Genomic DNA, 13,413 nt, shown 5'->3' on the forward strand with positions numbered 1-13,413 from the left:
GAAGCAGTTTTTGCTTAAAGGAATAGTTCACTTAAAAATGAAATGTATGAATTTCAACATTAAGGAAGATATTTTGAAGAATGTCATTAACCAGACAGTTGATGGACCCTATTGACTTCCATAGTTGGGGGAAAAAAAAAATACTATGGAAGTCAGTGAGGTACAATAGTTACCAACAATCTTCAAAATATCTTCATTTTGTGTTTAGCGGAAGAAAGAAATTCATACAGGTTTGGAACAATAGGTAATTCAGTAAAGGGCACAGCTTTTATTGCATTAATGACATGACTGCCAGCATTGCATGGCTGAACACTAGAGTTACGTGTCTCGCATTCGTTCAACTCGTGCATTGCCGTCTACTCTTTTTGTCTTGGAAAGACTTTGTGCCCCCTCCCCTGGGCCAGCTCTGCGTGCCTCTATTATCAGTTTACTGTTTGCGAGCCCCCCTTCTCTGGTCTGCCTATTTCTGGTGAGGTGGCCATGGAGCGGAGATAAAAGAGGAATCTGACAGACTGGCACTCTATGAGCTTCCACAAAACGCCAGAGATCAATCTGTCCAAACACTTGGCGAAAAGCATATGTACTTTACGCTGGGCTTCTCATTCTGCACAAACATCTTTACAGGTGGGTGTAAAATATCTTTTGAGTTGTGAAGATGATTGTAATTTCAGTCAGTTACTCTGAGGTTGAAAAGCTATACTTTTTTTTGTGCATCTTTTTATTTATTCTTGTGTAGTTTTTGTAACTCCATGGAATATTTCTACTTTTAAAAAGTTAATTTATCATACCAGAGGACAGAAAAACTGGTGTCCAGTTAGAGCACCTAAAATTAGTTTTCTATATGCATTTATATTTTAGCTTCAAGACTGTTTACTCTCATAAATATTTCTATTAAGTAAAATTGGTAATATAAATTAATATTAACTTGGTTTTTAGTTAAGTAATTAGTTAAAATAATTACATTTTATAAAAATGTTTAATAAAAGCTCAAAAGTCCATGTTTTTACTGTCAGCTACATCTACATCTAGGCTTTAATTCCCCGCTTATTTAACTAACCTGGTCTCTCATTCTGGTCTTTTGGCTGGTTTTAAAGGGGTTTTGTTCTCTTCAGCTTGCCATGCTGAGAGACCGTCTAGGACCAGCAAACAAAAATAGTCTGGTTTAAATGGAAATATTTCAGTAGAGTTTATACTGAAAGATTGGAGTAAAATCTGAAGGCCTAATTGCAAATTTGACCTCAAAAGTACTTTTTGCCTAATACCTGTATACTTGTCTCTCCCTCTAGCACAACTTTAATTCCATGTCTGTCAAAGGCTCTATGAAATGCCCTGTGCCTCCGTCCAATCCCACAACCCTGGAGGCCAAGGTTGATGACCTGCGGTTTAAAGTGGAGCAGCTCCTTCAGAGCCCAGGGAAAAGTTGTCCCATGTGTGCGACCTGCGTCCAGCACAACACACTGCAGGAGACTGTGACCAGCCAGCTGTCAGCTCAGACCAGACTCCTGGATTCTCTTGAAAGGAAAGTCTTGGAGATGAAAACAGCCTTGGAGGACCTGGCACGTGGTATGGGAATCAGAATGCGATGACATTCAGGTTTTCAAGTGGGTCTCGGTTTAAAAATTATTTATTTTTTTAATTTTCTGTTCTGTCTCTTAAATATGAAAGGTCTGGAGGACAGACAGTGTGAGAGAGTGTCTGTGCCTTTAGTGGCTCTACAGAGACGGAAATCCCTGCCTGTTCGAACCTCTGCGGTCAGTGGAAAGGACTAGATCCAGAAACTGTTACATTAACTTGTACAGTTATTGCATTAATCAACATGGCATAAATGACATTTACCATGTGCTTAATATCTGTTTGTAAACTCTTTTTCTCTCTATTGACAGGAGGAAGTCTATGTTCGCTTAGACAGAGACCATAAAATGGTGCCCCATTCCTTTAATAAACCCTCAGAGAAAGGTACTACGATATTACACTATATATGCTGGGCAGCATTCATTAGTAATGACAGGTGCAGCGTGGCCATGCCATGGGATTGTCATGGTCAGTTTTGATGGACATAAATCTGAATGACGGGCTTGTTAGCATGCTAACTATTTATGAACTACAGAATGACAGAGAACCACAAATCACCTGACTAAGGAAACAACCAGTTAATAGGTCTTTATGCCGATCGTCACATAAACAACAGGAAAACTGGTCAGAAACTGACGGTGGAATTTTAAGGCAATCAGAAAACCTAGCTAGTTTTTCATTGTTGCCATTTTATTTGATTTAAATATCTAAATGTTTGTGAGAAGAAGAAAAATATGCAGTGGACATTGGTTATGCGAATCTTTACTCGCTTCTTTGAAAGGTAGTGAGTATCTTGAGTAAAATGGCTCTATTTAAACGAAGCACATACAAAAGACCTGAACCAGAAGCAATGCAACCTGTTTTAAAAAAACAGAAGAATGTTTCTCATAACCTCCCATTAAAAGTTTCAACTTAAACCTCCCATTAAAAGGTTATACCAAAAAACAATGACAATGGGGTTATGAGGTATACAATATTGTCAAATATTTGCTTTGAATTTTAGATTTAAACTTATATTCTTTTATTCTATGAATAAAATTCTATTCTATTGTTTTTTATATTAATTCGGGATATTTTGCAAAAAAGAAAGTGAGTTTGTAAGGCTTAAAGGGTTAGTTCACCCAAAAATCCCATAAATAACTTACCCTCAAGCCATCCTAGGTAAATGATTTGCTTCTTTCAGCCAAACACAATTGGAGTTATTAAAAAAGAAAAATCCTGGCTCTTCCAAGTTTTATGGGAGTGAATAGTACCTGTAATTTTGAAGACCAAAAAAGCGCATCCGTCCATCATAAAAGTAATTCATACGGTTTAATTCAAAAGTAATTTGCGTTTTTGTGAGAAAAATATCCATATTTATAACTTTATAAACTTTAATCACTGGCTTCTGGTAACGGCGGTACACTAGTTCCGGCGGAAGAGTGACCTCTGACCCAAGTAGCATAAGCCTCGGTGAGAGTTCAAACAAATAGGGCTGGGCAACAAACTCAAGCTCCTCCAACATTTTGCTTTAAAAAAAATTTGTTTTAGACTTCTAATTCATGACCGGTGTTTTGTTTTGCTCTATCCTCTGCGCATGCAGTTTTCTTGTCTCAGCAGGATGGATTCTGATTGGCTGTAAATGTTTTTATCATTCGTCAGTTGAGAATTTTTTTTCTAAAAGTGATTCAACGATATTGATCCTCTAATTCATTATTGTTTTGCTGTTATAGTTCTTTTATAATATCATCCTTGGTGCAAACATGCCTTTGTTGTTTATTCTGTGTGTTTGTGCAGGTGTTTTGCTAGAAGTCAATGAAAACAATGGAACGAGAAGAGAGGACCATCAAGCTAGAAAAGATTCAACAGAGGTCAAAGTTCAACATGAAATGCGAATGCAAATCAAAGGAGAAAGAGAAATATCCACAGTACCCCCAAGATCGAACCTGTCTCAATGTCATGAGCAAACACAGAAAATTAATAAGCTTGAAAATAAGAACCAGAATGACGCCCTGATACCCGTCATTGCTGCTTCAACGGTGATCCAGAGGACTTCTGCTATTGCTCCACCAAAATCAGAAGCCCAAGATGACAGGAAAGTGTCACTATTAAAAACTAAAGCACCAAAGATAGCATCTGTTCCTGTGACAACAGCTGTTTTGCCCAACACAATCAGACCGAAGCATACTGAAACAGTGAATGTAACCCTACCGAATCATACCATACCAAAGATGACTGGACCGGTTGCTCCAGCAATGCCTCCATGTACGGCTTCATTGGTACCCAACAACCCTCCCAAGCTGACTTTAATGGAAGTCCCTACAGATTCAACACCAATCCAAAAAGTTCCCCAAACAAGTCTGGTTCTTCCTGCAGCAACTGTGCAGAGTTCGGGAAAATCATCAGTAAATACACCTACCACAAAAATAACAACGTCACAAGATGCGACATTGTTTCCGCCAAGCCACAAACCACCAAAAACAGTGGGTTTGAATGTGACCACAGCAACAAAAGAGGCTTTCTCCCTTCGACAAGTGCACAGCTGCCCTAACTCTTTACAGAGGTAAAACCAGCAAGGGATGCATTGCTTTTCCGAAAAATTAAAATGCAATTTATCACTGTTGCAGCAGCTGATTGATGTTACATGTAGTACTATAGTAGTAACTATAAATTATGTATAATCACATGCAACTAAACCAAACCAAGTCCTAACCCTGATGTATGTACATGTAGTTGCTTAATATTACTCAGTACTTAAATGTATAATTACACTGTAACAAAGACACCTTCAAATAAAGTGTAAAGACATTTAAAGACATTAACTGGTAAAACCACACACAGTTGGTATCAATGTTTTATGGAGATGTTCCATTGACAATTTTTATATTGTACAAACTTTATATTCTATCACCTAAACTTAAACAACCCTCACAGAAAACTTTCTGCATTTTTACATTTAAAAAAAAAAACTTTAGTCTGTTAGTTATGATTTATAAGCTGTTTTCCTCATGGGGACCAGAAATGTCCACACAAGGTCAAAGATTTCTGGTATTGTGAGACTTGGAAACATTTTGTCCTCACAAATTAGGGGTTACACACACAATACCTTTAAAAGGTTTGGGATCAGTTAGTTTAAAAAATATATATATATATATAATAAAAAAATGACAGTATAGACATTTATAATGTTACAAAGGATTTCTATTTCAACTGTTCTTCTAAACTTTCTAATCAAAGAATCCTGAAAAGTGAATCACGGTTTCCACAAAAATATACAGTTTTCAACATAGATAATAAAAAATGTTTCTTGAGCCCCAAATCAGCATAGAATGATTTTTAAAGGATCATGTGACACTGAAGTAATGATGCTGAAAATTCAGCTTTGCCAACAACAGGAACATTTTAAAATATATTGAAATAGAAATCTGTTTTTAAACAAATATTTCACAAGAGACTTCTTTCAAAGACGATTCTAAATATTTCCCTAAATTTGAGCATTAATATATATACATGTAAATATGTATATAAATATCAATGTTTTTCTTATGCAGATTACAGGTCACTGGAGGAAAGGCAGATTTGGTCCACATGGTGACGGCACCGCTGGCTAAGAAAGCGACTGAAGCAGTTGGAGCCGCAAACCACGTATCTGGTGGAATACAGATTAAAATAAGTCCAGCTACAGACAAGAATCCAGTAAAGATGAAGAGCAATACTCCTTTAAAAACGTTTTTTAAAGTAATAGGTAAGTAACATTTATGTTTATTTAATTTTTTAAAATAATGTTTATGATAAAAAAAAATCTAAGAAATTTAAGTTAAAGGATATTTATAATTGACAATGCCAGTAAACATTTTCCTGAAGAGATCATCATAACCACAAAATGACCATTTCCAGTTGTGTAAATTTGTTTTCAAAGGTTAAGCTGACTGAAGGGCTAATATAGCCTGACCTTAGAAATCTGAAGTATCTGGAATATGATAATCCTTTGTCCCTGGCACATTATTGCCCTATTCTCTCCTGCAGCTGTTCCCACTCCAACCCAACATGAAGAGCATTATAGATCAGATATCAACACCATTAACATCTCATAGTGATCTCTGACACAAGATTCCCAATGAAGTAGACTGACTGAAAGATTGTTGTCTGAAAGAACACTTTTCACTAATAGTGTGGCTCTTTTCAGATGATGTTTCACCTCAGCCTGCCCCTTTTCCTCACCGGTTTGTGTCGCTGAAGTCGAACCCTCCACCCTGTGATACCTTCAGTATCCACACCAGAGAAGTGCTGGGAGGGTGAGCTGAAAGCTAGCAGTAACTGCTACGGAGTTATTCTACATTTATTTCACTTAAGTTATTTTATTAGCAAAATATTGTCGTAGTAACCAGTCATCCTAACCTTTAACCATCATATTAAATTGTCAGCGGTCGTTTTGGCAAGGTGCACAAATGTACCGAGATTAAGACAGGGATGAGGCTTGCTGCTAAAATCATCAACACAAGAAATGCCAGAGAAAGGGTAAGTTGACCAGATCTGTGCTGTGCTACTTCACAATATTTCTGACAGCATTTGCACATTAATTAGTGCACTAGAAAGTGCCATCTCATAGGCTTTCAAACTAGTATTTTACCACTATCAAAATTAAATTTTTTACCAACATAATTGATTCCTGTGATGGATTTTCAGCATCATTACTCCAGTCTTCAGTGTCACATGATCCTTCAGAAATCATTTTCATATGCTGATTTTCTGCTCAAGAAACATGTTGAAAACAGTTACTTAATATTTTTGTGAAAACTGTGATATTTTTTTCTCCCAGGATTCTCTGATGAATAAAGTGGCAGAAAATTTCAGAAAGACTGTCAATTTTGATCAATTTAATGCATCCTTGATAAATAAAAGTATTAAATTCTTTAAAAAATCGTAACTTCATATTTTGACTGGTATAGACTACATAATATATTGTCTCTAGATGTATCAACAGATTTCCATTTATATAAACTGAATTTAGATCAGCAAAAGCACATATTTTCAGCTGTTCCAAATTAGTCTTGCTGAGTCCTGAAATGTTCATATTCTGGATCTGTATTATTAATTATGCTTTATTTACCTGACACTAGATACCAGATAATAACACAAAAGGAACAAAAACACTCATAAAACATGAAATTAGAAAATAACTTCATCAAATATCTAAAGGTTGTTTCTGTTGTTTTGCAGGACATGGCACTGAATGAGATGATGGTCATGAACCAGCTCAGTCACCCTAACATCCTCCAACTTTATGAAGCCTTTGAGGTCAAGAATCAAGTTGTGCTGATTTTGGAGTTGTAAGTAGACCCAGATCTCAACTTAAGGAATAAAATACAAGGAGCTAAAGCGCAACATGTGAAGGATGAAATCATAGAGATGGTCCTGTCTCCTCTTTTTTTACTCAGTGTTGAGGGAGGCGAATTGTTCGAGAGAATTGTGGATGAGAGCTGTCCGCTGACTGAGGTGGATGCCATGGTGTTCGTGAAACAGATCTGTGAGGGTGTCCAGTACATGCACCAAATGTATGTACTTCACCTGGACCTCAAGGTAAGAGATGAAGCAAAAAGGAGTCACATTGTTCAGTCAGATTTAGACTAGTGATTTATTTTTTTCTGAGAGGGTTCAATAGAATTATTGCATAAGCCTTTATGGTAACTGCTATTGTAGAGATGGGTGGCAAAGGGAAATGTGAGTCATAAATAGACTTCGCTTGTCTGCACCACGGATAAATTTAAGACGAGACTCGTCTTTTCTGCGTCATGGAGAAATGTTAGGCAACTTTTGCTCTTATAGTCTACTCCATGATTCCAACACTGAATGTAATAAGAAGAAAGACAATAAAATTGTAATTTAAAAAAGTGTACAAAAATAATTTAATACAAATGTAAGGATTTTTGACCAATTTTTTTTTTTTTTACATATGGGGGGCCATTTGTGATGCTAAATTTAGTTTAATAACTAAATTGTAATTATGAAATGTTTAAAAACAACGATTTGATCATTGGTACAGCCATTTAAGTTACTTAAACTACAAACAGCTATGACCAATGACAACTTTTGTAACATTTGATTGACAGCAGATTGGGTGCCACCTCCTGGCTCAACTGGAAATTGAGAAATTGATAATATATAGCAATATATAACAGAAAAAGCTATTAATTGAAAATCCAATGCATACTTTAAAAAAAAAATAACAGACTTAAATTAGAATTAAAGTGAATTTAAACTAGAATTTATCATCATTTCTAAAATATCCTTTTAGTTCTTTTATAAAGTTTTTTTTATTTTATTATTATTATTATTATTATCAAACTGCAGCCTCTTTTATTTGCGTTTTTTTTTTTGTATTAAAAATGATTTATGGATTTCTTAAACTGATGTATCAATATTTCGATAACTGAGGGTGGCCTCATATTTACAGCTTTCATTAGTAGTTTATTTTCTTTTTTACATCCTGAAAACAGTTTATCACTTCTTTTTTTTTCTCAGCCGGAGAACATCCTTCTTGTTAATCACTCTAGCCATCAGGTGAAAATTATTGACTTTGGACTAGCAAGGAGGTATGATTTATACTTTTATACTACTATTGTATTGTGCTTGTCCATTGTTCAAATCAAGATTAGTGTTGTCGTCAGCCATTTTGGCACATGACATTTGCCTTACATACTTTTCCAATGACCACTGTGTATTTCTGAATGTGTTGATCCTCTGAGAGTTCAGATATTACAGTCAAGGCTTACTTTTATGGTTTAAAGTGACTCTTTTCCTTATCCTCCTTCAGATATAAACCACGAGAGAAGCTCAAAGTTTCATTTGGAACGCCTGAATTTTTAGCTCCGGAGGTGGTGAACTTCGATTTTGTCTCCTTCCCAACAGATATGTGGACTTTGGGAGTCGTCACATATATGCTGTAAATCACAATAAGCTGTGTGCATTAACATAATTTTGAACAATCTTCTACATTTGAATTTAAAATCACCACAACACTGCAAAAGACTCAAACAGGCCTTGATTACAAACATTAAAATTAGTTTCATAGATTGGCTAACAGTGCCAAAGCATCAAACAAGGCAGTAAATGAGCATCCAGGGTCACTCAGTCAACTGCTTCTAATTAAAGCAATGCCGGTGTTGTGGTGTATTATGGGTAGTCTCCAAAACAGAAAAAGGAACTTGTGCAACCCTGTTAGCTCCATGTTAACTGAACCGTTGAACTGGAGGAACAATACAAATCATAATTTCTGTTGTTGTAGCTTAAGTGGCCTCTCTCCTTTTTTGGGGGATGATGATGGACAGACCCTCAACAATGTGCTTCTGGGCAACTGGTAGGCCACTATTATATTAATTCTATACAAAACACAACATTAGCTACTCACAAAGAAAGATATATTTACAAGTCATACCCCCGGTTTCACAGACAAGGCTTAAGCCTAGTCCCAGACTAAAATAAAAATGTTTGAGTGGTTTTAACTGAAAGCAACTTGCACTGATATCTTAAAATATGTCAGTGTCATTGTGTTGTCTCAAAATGCACACCTGTAATATTTTTTAATAAGGCATTTTTATAAAAGCGACTTAAATGCCCTAAATGAACCAAGGCCTAATCCTGGCTTAATCTAAGCCCTGGCTGTGAAACCAGGCCGTAAATTCTATGGAGCCCAGAACAAGACATGCGGGGGAAAAAAATGATGTAGGTATATCTCGAACATGAATACAAATTGTGAAACAACACCCTCTGTTGGATGTGTGTAGGTACTTCGATGAGGATGCGTTTGAGCATGTGTCTGCTGAGGCTCGGGACTTCGTCTCCAACCTGCTTATCAGAGAAAGAAGGTGACATTTAAAATACACTTACAAGTACACTTAGTCCAAAAACTTCCGAGTGACTTGGAATGTTTTACAGAATGTCCGAGCTGCTCTTTTCCATACAATGAAAGCGTACAGTGACTAATTGCATTCAAGCTCCAAAAGAACCATAAATCACACACGATAAAAGTAACATTTCATACAACTTGTGTTATATATTCCAAGTCTTCTGAAGATGTCTCTTATTTTACAGTGGTCGAATGAGTGCTACACAGAGTCTCAAACACCCATGGCTCAACAACATCAGTGAGAAAGCCAAGAGCAGCAACATCGTGCTCAAGTCACAGGTTCTCCTCAAGAAGTATATGGCCAGGCGGATGTGGAAGGTGAAACGCTGAGGAAACATTATGATTTACCACTTTAACACTGTTTTAAGATACTAAATACTTTCTCCATTTCTCCTCCTTCCTCTTCCACTTCACTCCTTTGTACAGAAAAACTACATAGCCATTGCTGCGGCCAATAGGTTTAAGAAGATCGGAAGTTCAGGTTCCCTGACAGCGCTTGAATTCTGAGAGTATCCTGTGCTCACTATGTGTGCTTTTATAAAATGCAGATCATGTCTTTGTATTGCTGTGCTGCATTGCCATCCACCATTCATATCTGAACACTCACTGGCTGCCAATATAATCATTTAATGTAAACATACCAATCTGTAACATGCATTAAAATGTGTAAACAAAATACATTTCCTTTCTGCATCATATTATTTAACACTGATGTTTATCAGTGATTCAATAATTTATCACTTTTGTCTTTTCCAAAAATGTAATTCTGATTAAATAAGCATGTGGATGGAATGATATTCATATTTTGAAAGGTATTTTATTTATTAACGTTTATTTTACCATGAAGTCTCATATAGTATAGTAGAGGAATACCAGTGGTGTGATCATTAAAATAGTTTCGTCCAAAACTATGAGGGAATACTTGATGGCCTTAGTCATATTTCAAGTTTTTAAGAGGACGTGTAAGCTCATGAACAGGAAATATAAACGGGAAGTTTAAAACGATGCTATCACCACCACCACATTAATACAATGCAGAAGAACCTGTTTTTGAAATAGGGCAAAACATTTGTCAATATTTGTCTGATTAAACTAATAAAATGCTCTTTTCTTTTCCTTGCTATCAAAATAAAGGAATATTATGGGTTAAATAAGCACTGTCATGCCCATTCAAATTGCACATACGCTGCTCAGATTTTGAATGCAACTTCACAAAAAGAATTTGTTCAACTATTTGAAGTAACTATTTTTCAAATAACGATACAATGATGCAACTATTTTTCAAATAGTTAGTCATTACTCATTCATTTATAATTAATCAACACAGATATTGGGGAATGTGTTGTAAAAAACAAAAAAGGAAAAAAAAAGTCACACATGGTATCTTAAAAGAGAACTTGCGCAGACATTCAGAATTTTCCTGGAATTAAAATTGCACCATTGATGATGCCATCCACATGACTGCTATAGGTCATAATTCAGTGATGACCATAACTGACTCAAGCTGTGTCTCAATCCGAGGGCTGCATCCTCCAGAGGTCAGAGGATGTCTCAGGACAGGAACCATTATAAAATTGCCCGTTATTCCATTTGAAGCATAGATTGTTGTAATTTCTTAATGACTTTGGAATGTCGTGGTGAGTTTACTGAAATGAAGCGGCCTCATTGACATACGGCCGGCAAATTCTGCAGAGCTGTTTTATAGCTGAATTGAACTCATTTCATAATGGATGTACTCAGATACTGAATCAACACTGAACTGACTAATGACTGTTGTCTTTTCAGAGCTGCTTTACAGCAGAATTGAATTCTGTTTGCATCATTGAATCGTTATTTTCCTGTTTATCACTGTAAAGCTGCTTTGAAACACTCTGTATTGTAAAAAGAACCACATAAATAAAGGGGTCATTTCTGGGATAAGGTAATATTCAAATTAGAATTAAATTTCTAAATATCCCACATCATTAGGCACATATCAAACCTTTTTTTCAGGTATTTTTCCCGTATTTTAAACACCTTTTATTCTCAACCCCGAAACGGACAAAATGGAATTGTTTTAAAATAGATTTTACGTAAAACTAACATGTACCTACTGCTCATGTGTCCCTCACAACATTTTTCACATAATCATTTTCACATTCGGATTGGATTGGAGTCAAATAAAATGTATTTAGATGTTTAACTAAAACCACAATTTCATTGTGTTAGTTCTTAACATGTCAGGTGGTAATCAGCAAGAAATGCCTTCATTTTTAATCGTCTTCCCGATTTTTTTCCAAAGAGAATAGTGTAATGGAGTTGAAGACTGTAAGAGGTGAGACGGGAGACATTGCTTGACGATGTTTAAGTGGATACATCACATCAATTATTCTATTTAGAACAGTTGTCATGGTTTTGGAAAGTATATCTTTACTGAAACCATGACTATTTTATATATTTTTTATTAAAAATATTAATAAATGAAGTGAAAAACTCAACCCTGTCACAAGTTTACAACCACACAAGTTGAGTGTGATGGTGTTGAGGTTTTTTTTTTTTGCTAAAAATGGCCACTGCTCCTCGTGTAGAGTAGAATAGACCATATAAGCCAGCAATGAAATAAGTACATTGTATATACTTATGGATTAAAATAGAATGTTGAAAAATAATCATTTTCTATCCTAATTTTATATGATGGGGTTGAGTTGTTAGGCTTGACAATACCCAATACACAAGAAAGTAACACGAATAAAACCAAAAAATTGCAAAGCACAAATTCAGTGAAGTGCCTCAGGGACATGACAAAATGCTTAGTGTATGATAGAAATTATTTTGTGATAAAACACTATTTTTAAAGACATTATTTTATGATAAAAATGATTTTATTGCAAAAATTGTTTTCATTCATTATAATAGACATACCAGCTTTTCATTTTAGTGAACCACCACTTTAAAAAGTCTGGGGGACTGAAATAATTACCGAATCCCGGGAATGACCCAAAGGTGACTTGATTTGACTTAACTGAGAGAAACACTAATCAAACCTGAAAGTCTTCAACATTTGTTAGAGTATGTAAAAACTCTTAAAAAGAATGGCTCTGATTAAATTTAATGAAGAATTCTCTTTCCATGACAGCACACGCCTCTAGATAAGGTTGGCTTCCTTCAAATGATTGTAGCACAATTCATCCATTCCAGTGGTCTGTTAAAATGATTTTATCTGGCCATGACAATGTAGCAATAAAATGATATCACACTGGGTGTGAATGTGTAACGAGAAAGATGAAGCTAAATGGCTTCTAATCTCTGCTGGTGTCTTCAATATGTCAAATGATATTTACAAAAAGGTAATAAAATAATAGATCGACTTTAGTTATCATAACGACTATAACTCAACACATTTATTAGTGGTATGGACTTGTTAGGGTTTTATATTTTATATCAAAATCATATGATGTGACATCTTTAATTTGTTATGTTTAGCTCTTTTTTTTTGTCTCAGTGGTTTTGGACTTTATACCTTTTGGTGAGGATACATGAAGTTTATTTACTAATAATACTTGCATCCATATAATTGGCTACACATTCTTATAAACACACAGTCTATGTTACATTTACTTTTTTATACTTCCATTGCTGGCATTGGCTGTTCATGGGATGCCACATGGATGGTGGTGCTCATGAAAGGCTATTTTCATGATCATGTGATTATACATAATTTCTTATAAGTGCAGTCCCGTCTTTATGAGTAAGACTTTTAATTTCGTTAAAAACAACAACAACAACAACTGAGTAAAATGTGACGCTTGTATTGTTGTTGATAACATCTTTCAACCATATACCATTTTAAGTGTTATATATATATATATATATATATATATATATATATATATATATATATATATATATATATATATATATATATATCTGACTTATATCTACATGACTTATATCTACATGATTTTGTTTAAGTTCAG

At 35.2% G+C, this 13,413-nt stretch overlaps 1 protein-coding gene across 1 annotated transcript; it reads left to right on the forward strand.

Moving 5' to 3' along the window:
• The first annotated feature begins 446 nt into the window (after positions 1–446).
• Positions 447–10,605, forward strand: mylk2 (myosin light chain kinase 2). The gene is made up of 16 exons (XM_079849061.1): positions 447–624; positions 1,287–1,563; positions 1,666–1,751; positions 1,884–1,956; positions 3,349–4,114; positions 5,103–5,296; positions 5,738–5,846; positions 5,976–6,069; positions 6,772–6,881; positions 6,990–7,131; positions 8,074–8,144; positions 8,366–8,494; positions 8,837–8,908; positions 9,336–9,416; positions 9,643–9,775; positions 9,884–10,605. The coding sequence occupies exons 1-16, from the start codon at positions 523–525 to the stop codon at positions 9,962–9,964; spliced, it is 2,520 nt and encodes an 839-aa protein (XP_079705187.1). The 5' UTR covers positions 447–522; the 3' UTR covers positions 9,965–10,605.
• The last annotated feature ends 2,808 nt before the right edge of the window (positions 10,606–13,413 follow it).

Source organism: Squalius cephalus (genome assembly GCF_949319135.1).
Source record: "Squalius cephalus genome assembly, chromosome: 18".
Taxonomy (NCBI): Eukaryota; Metazoa; Chordata; class Actinopteri; order Cypriniformes; family Leuciscidae; genus Squalius; species Squalius cephalus.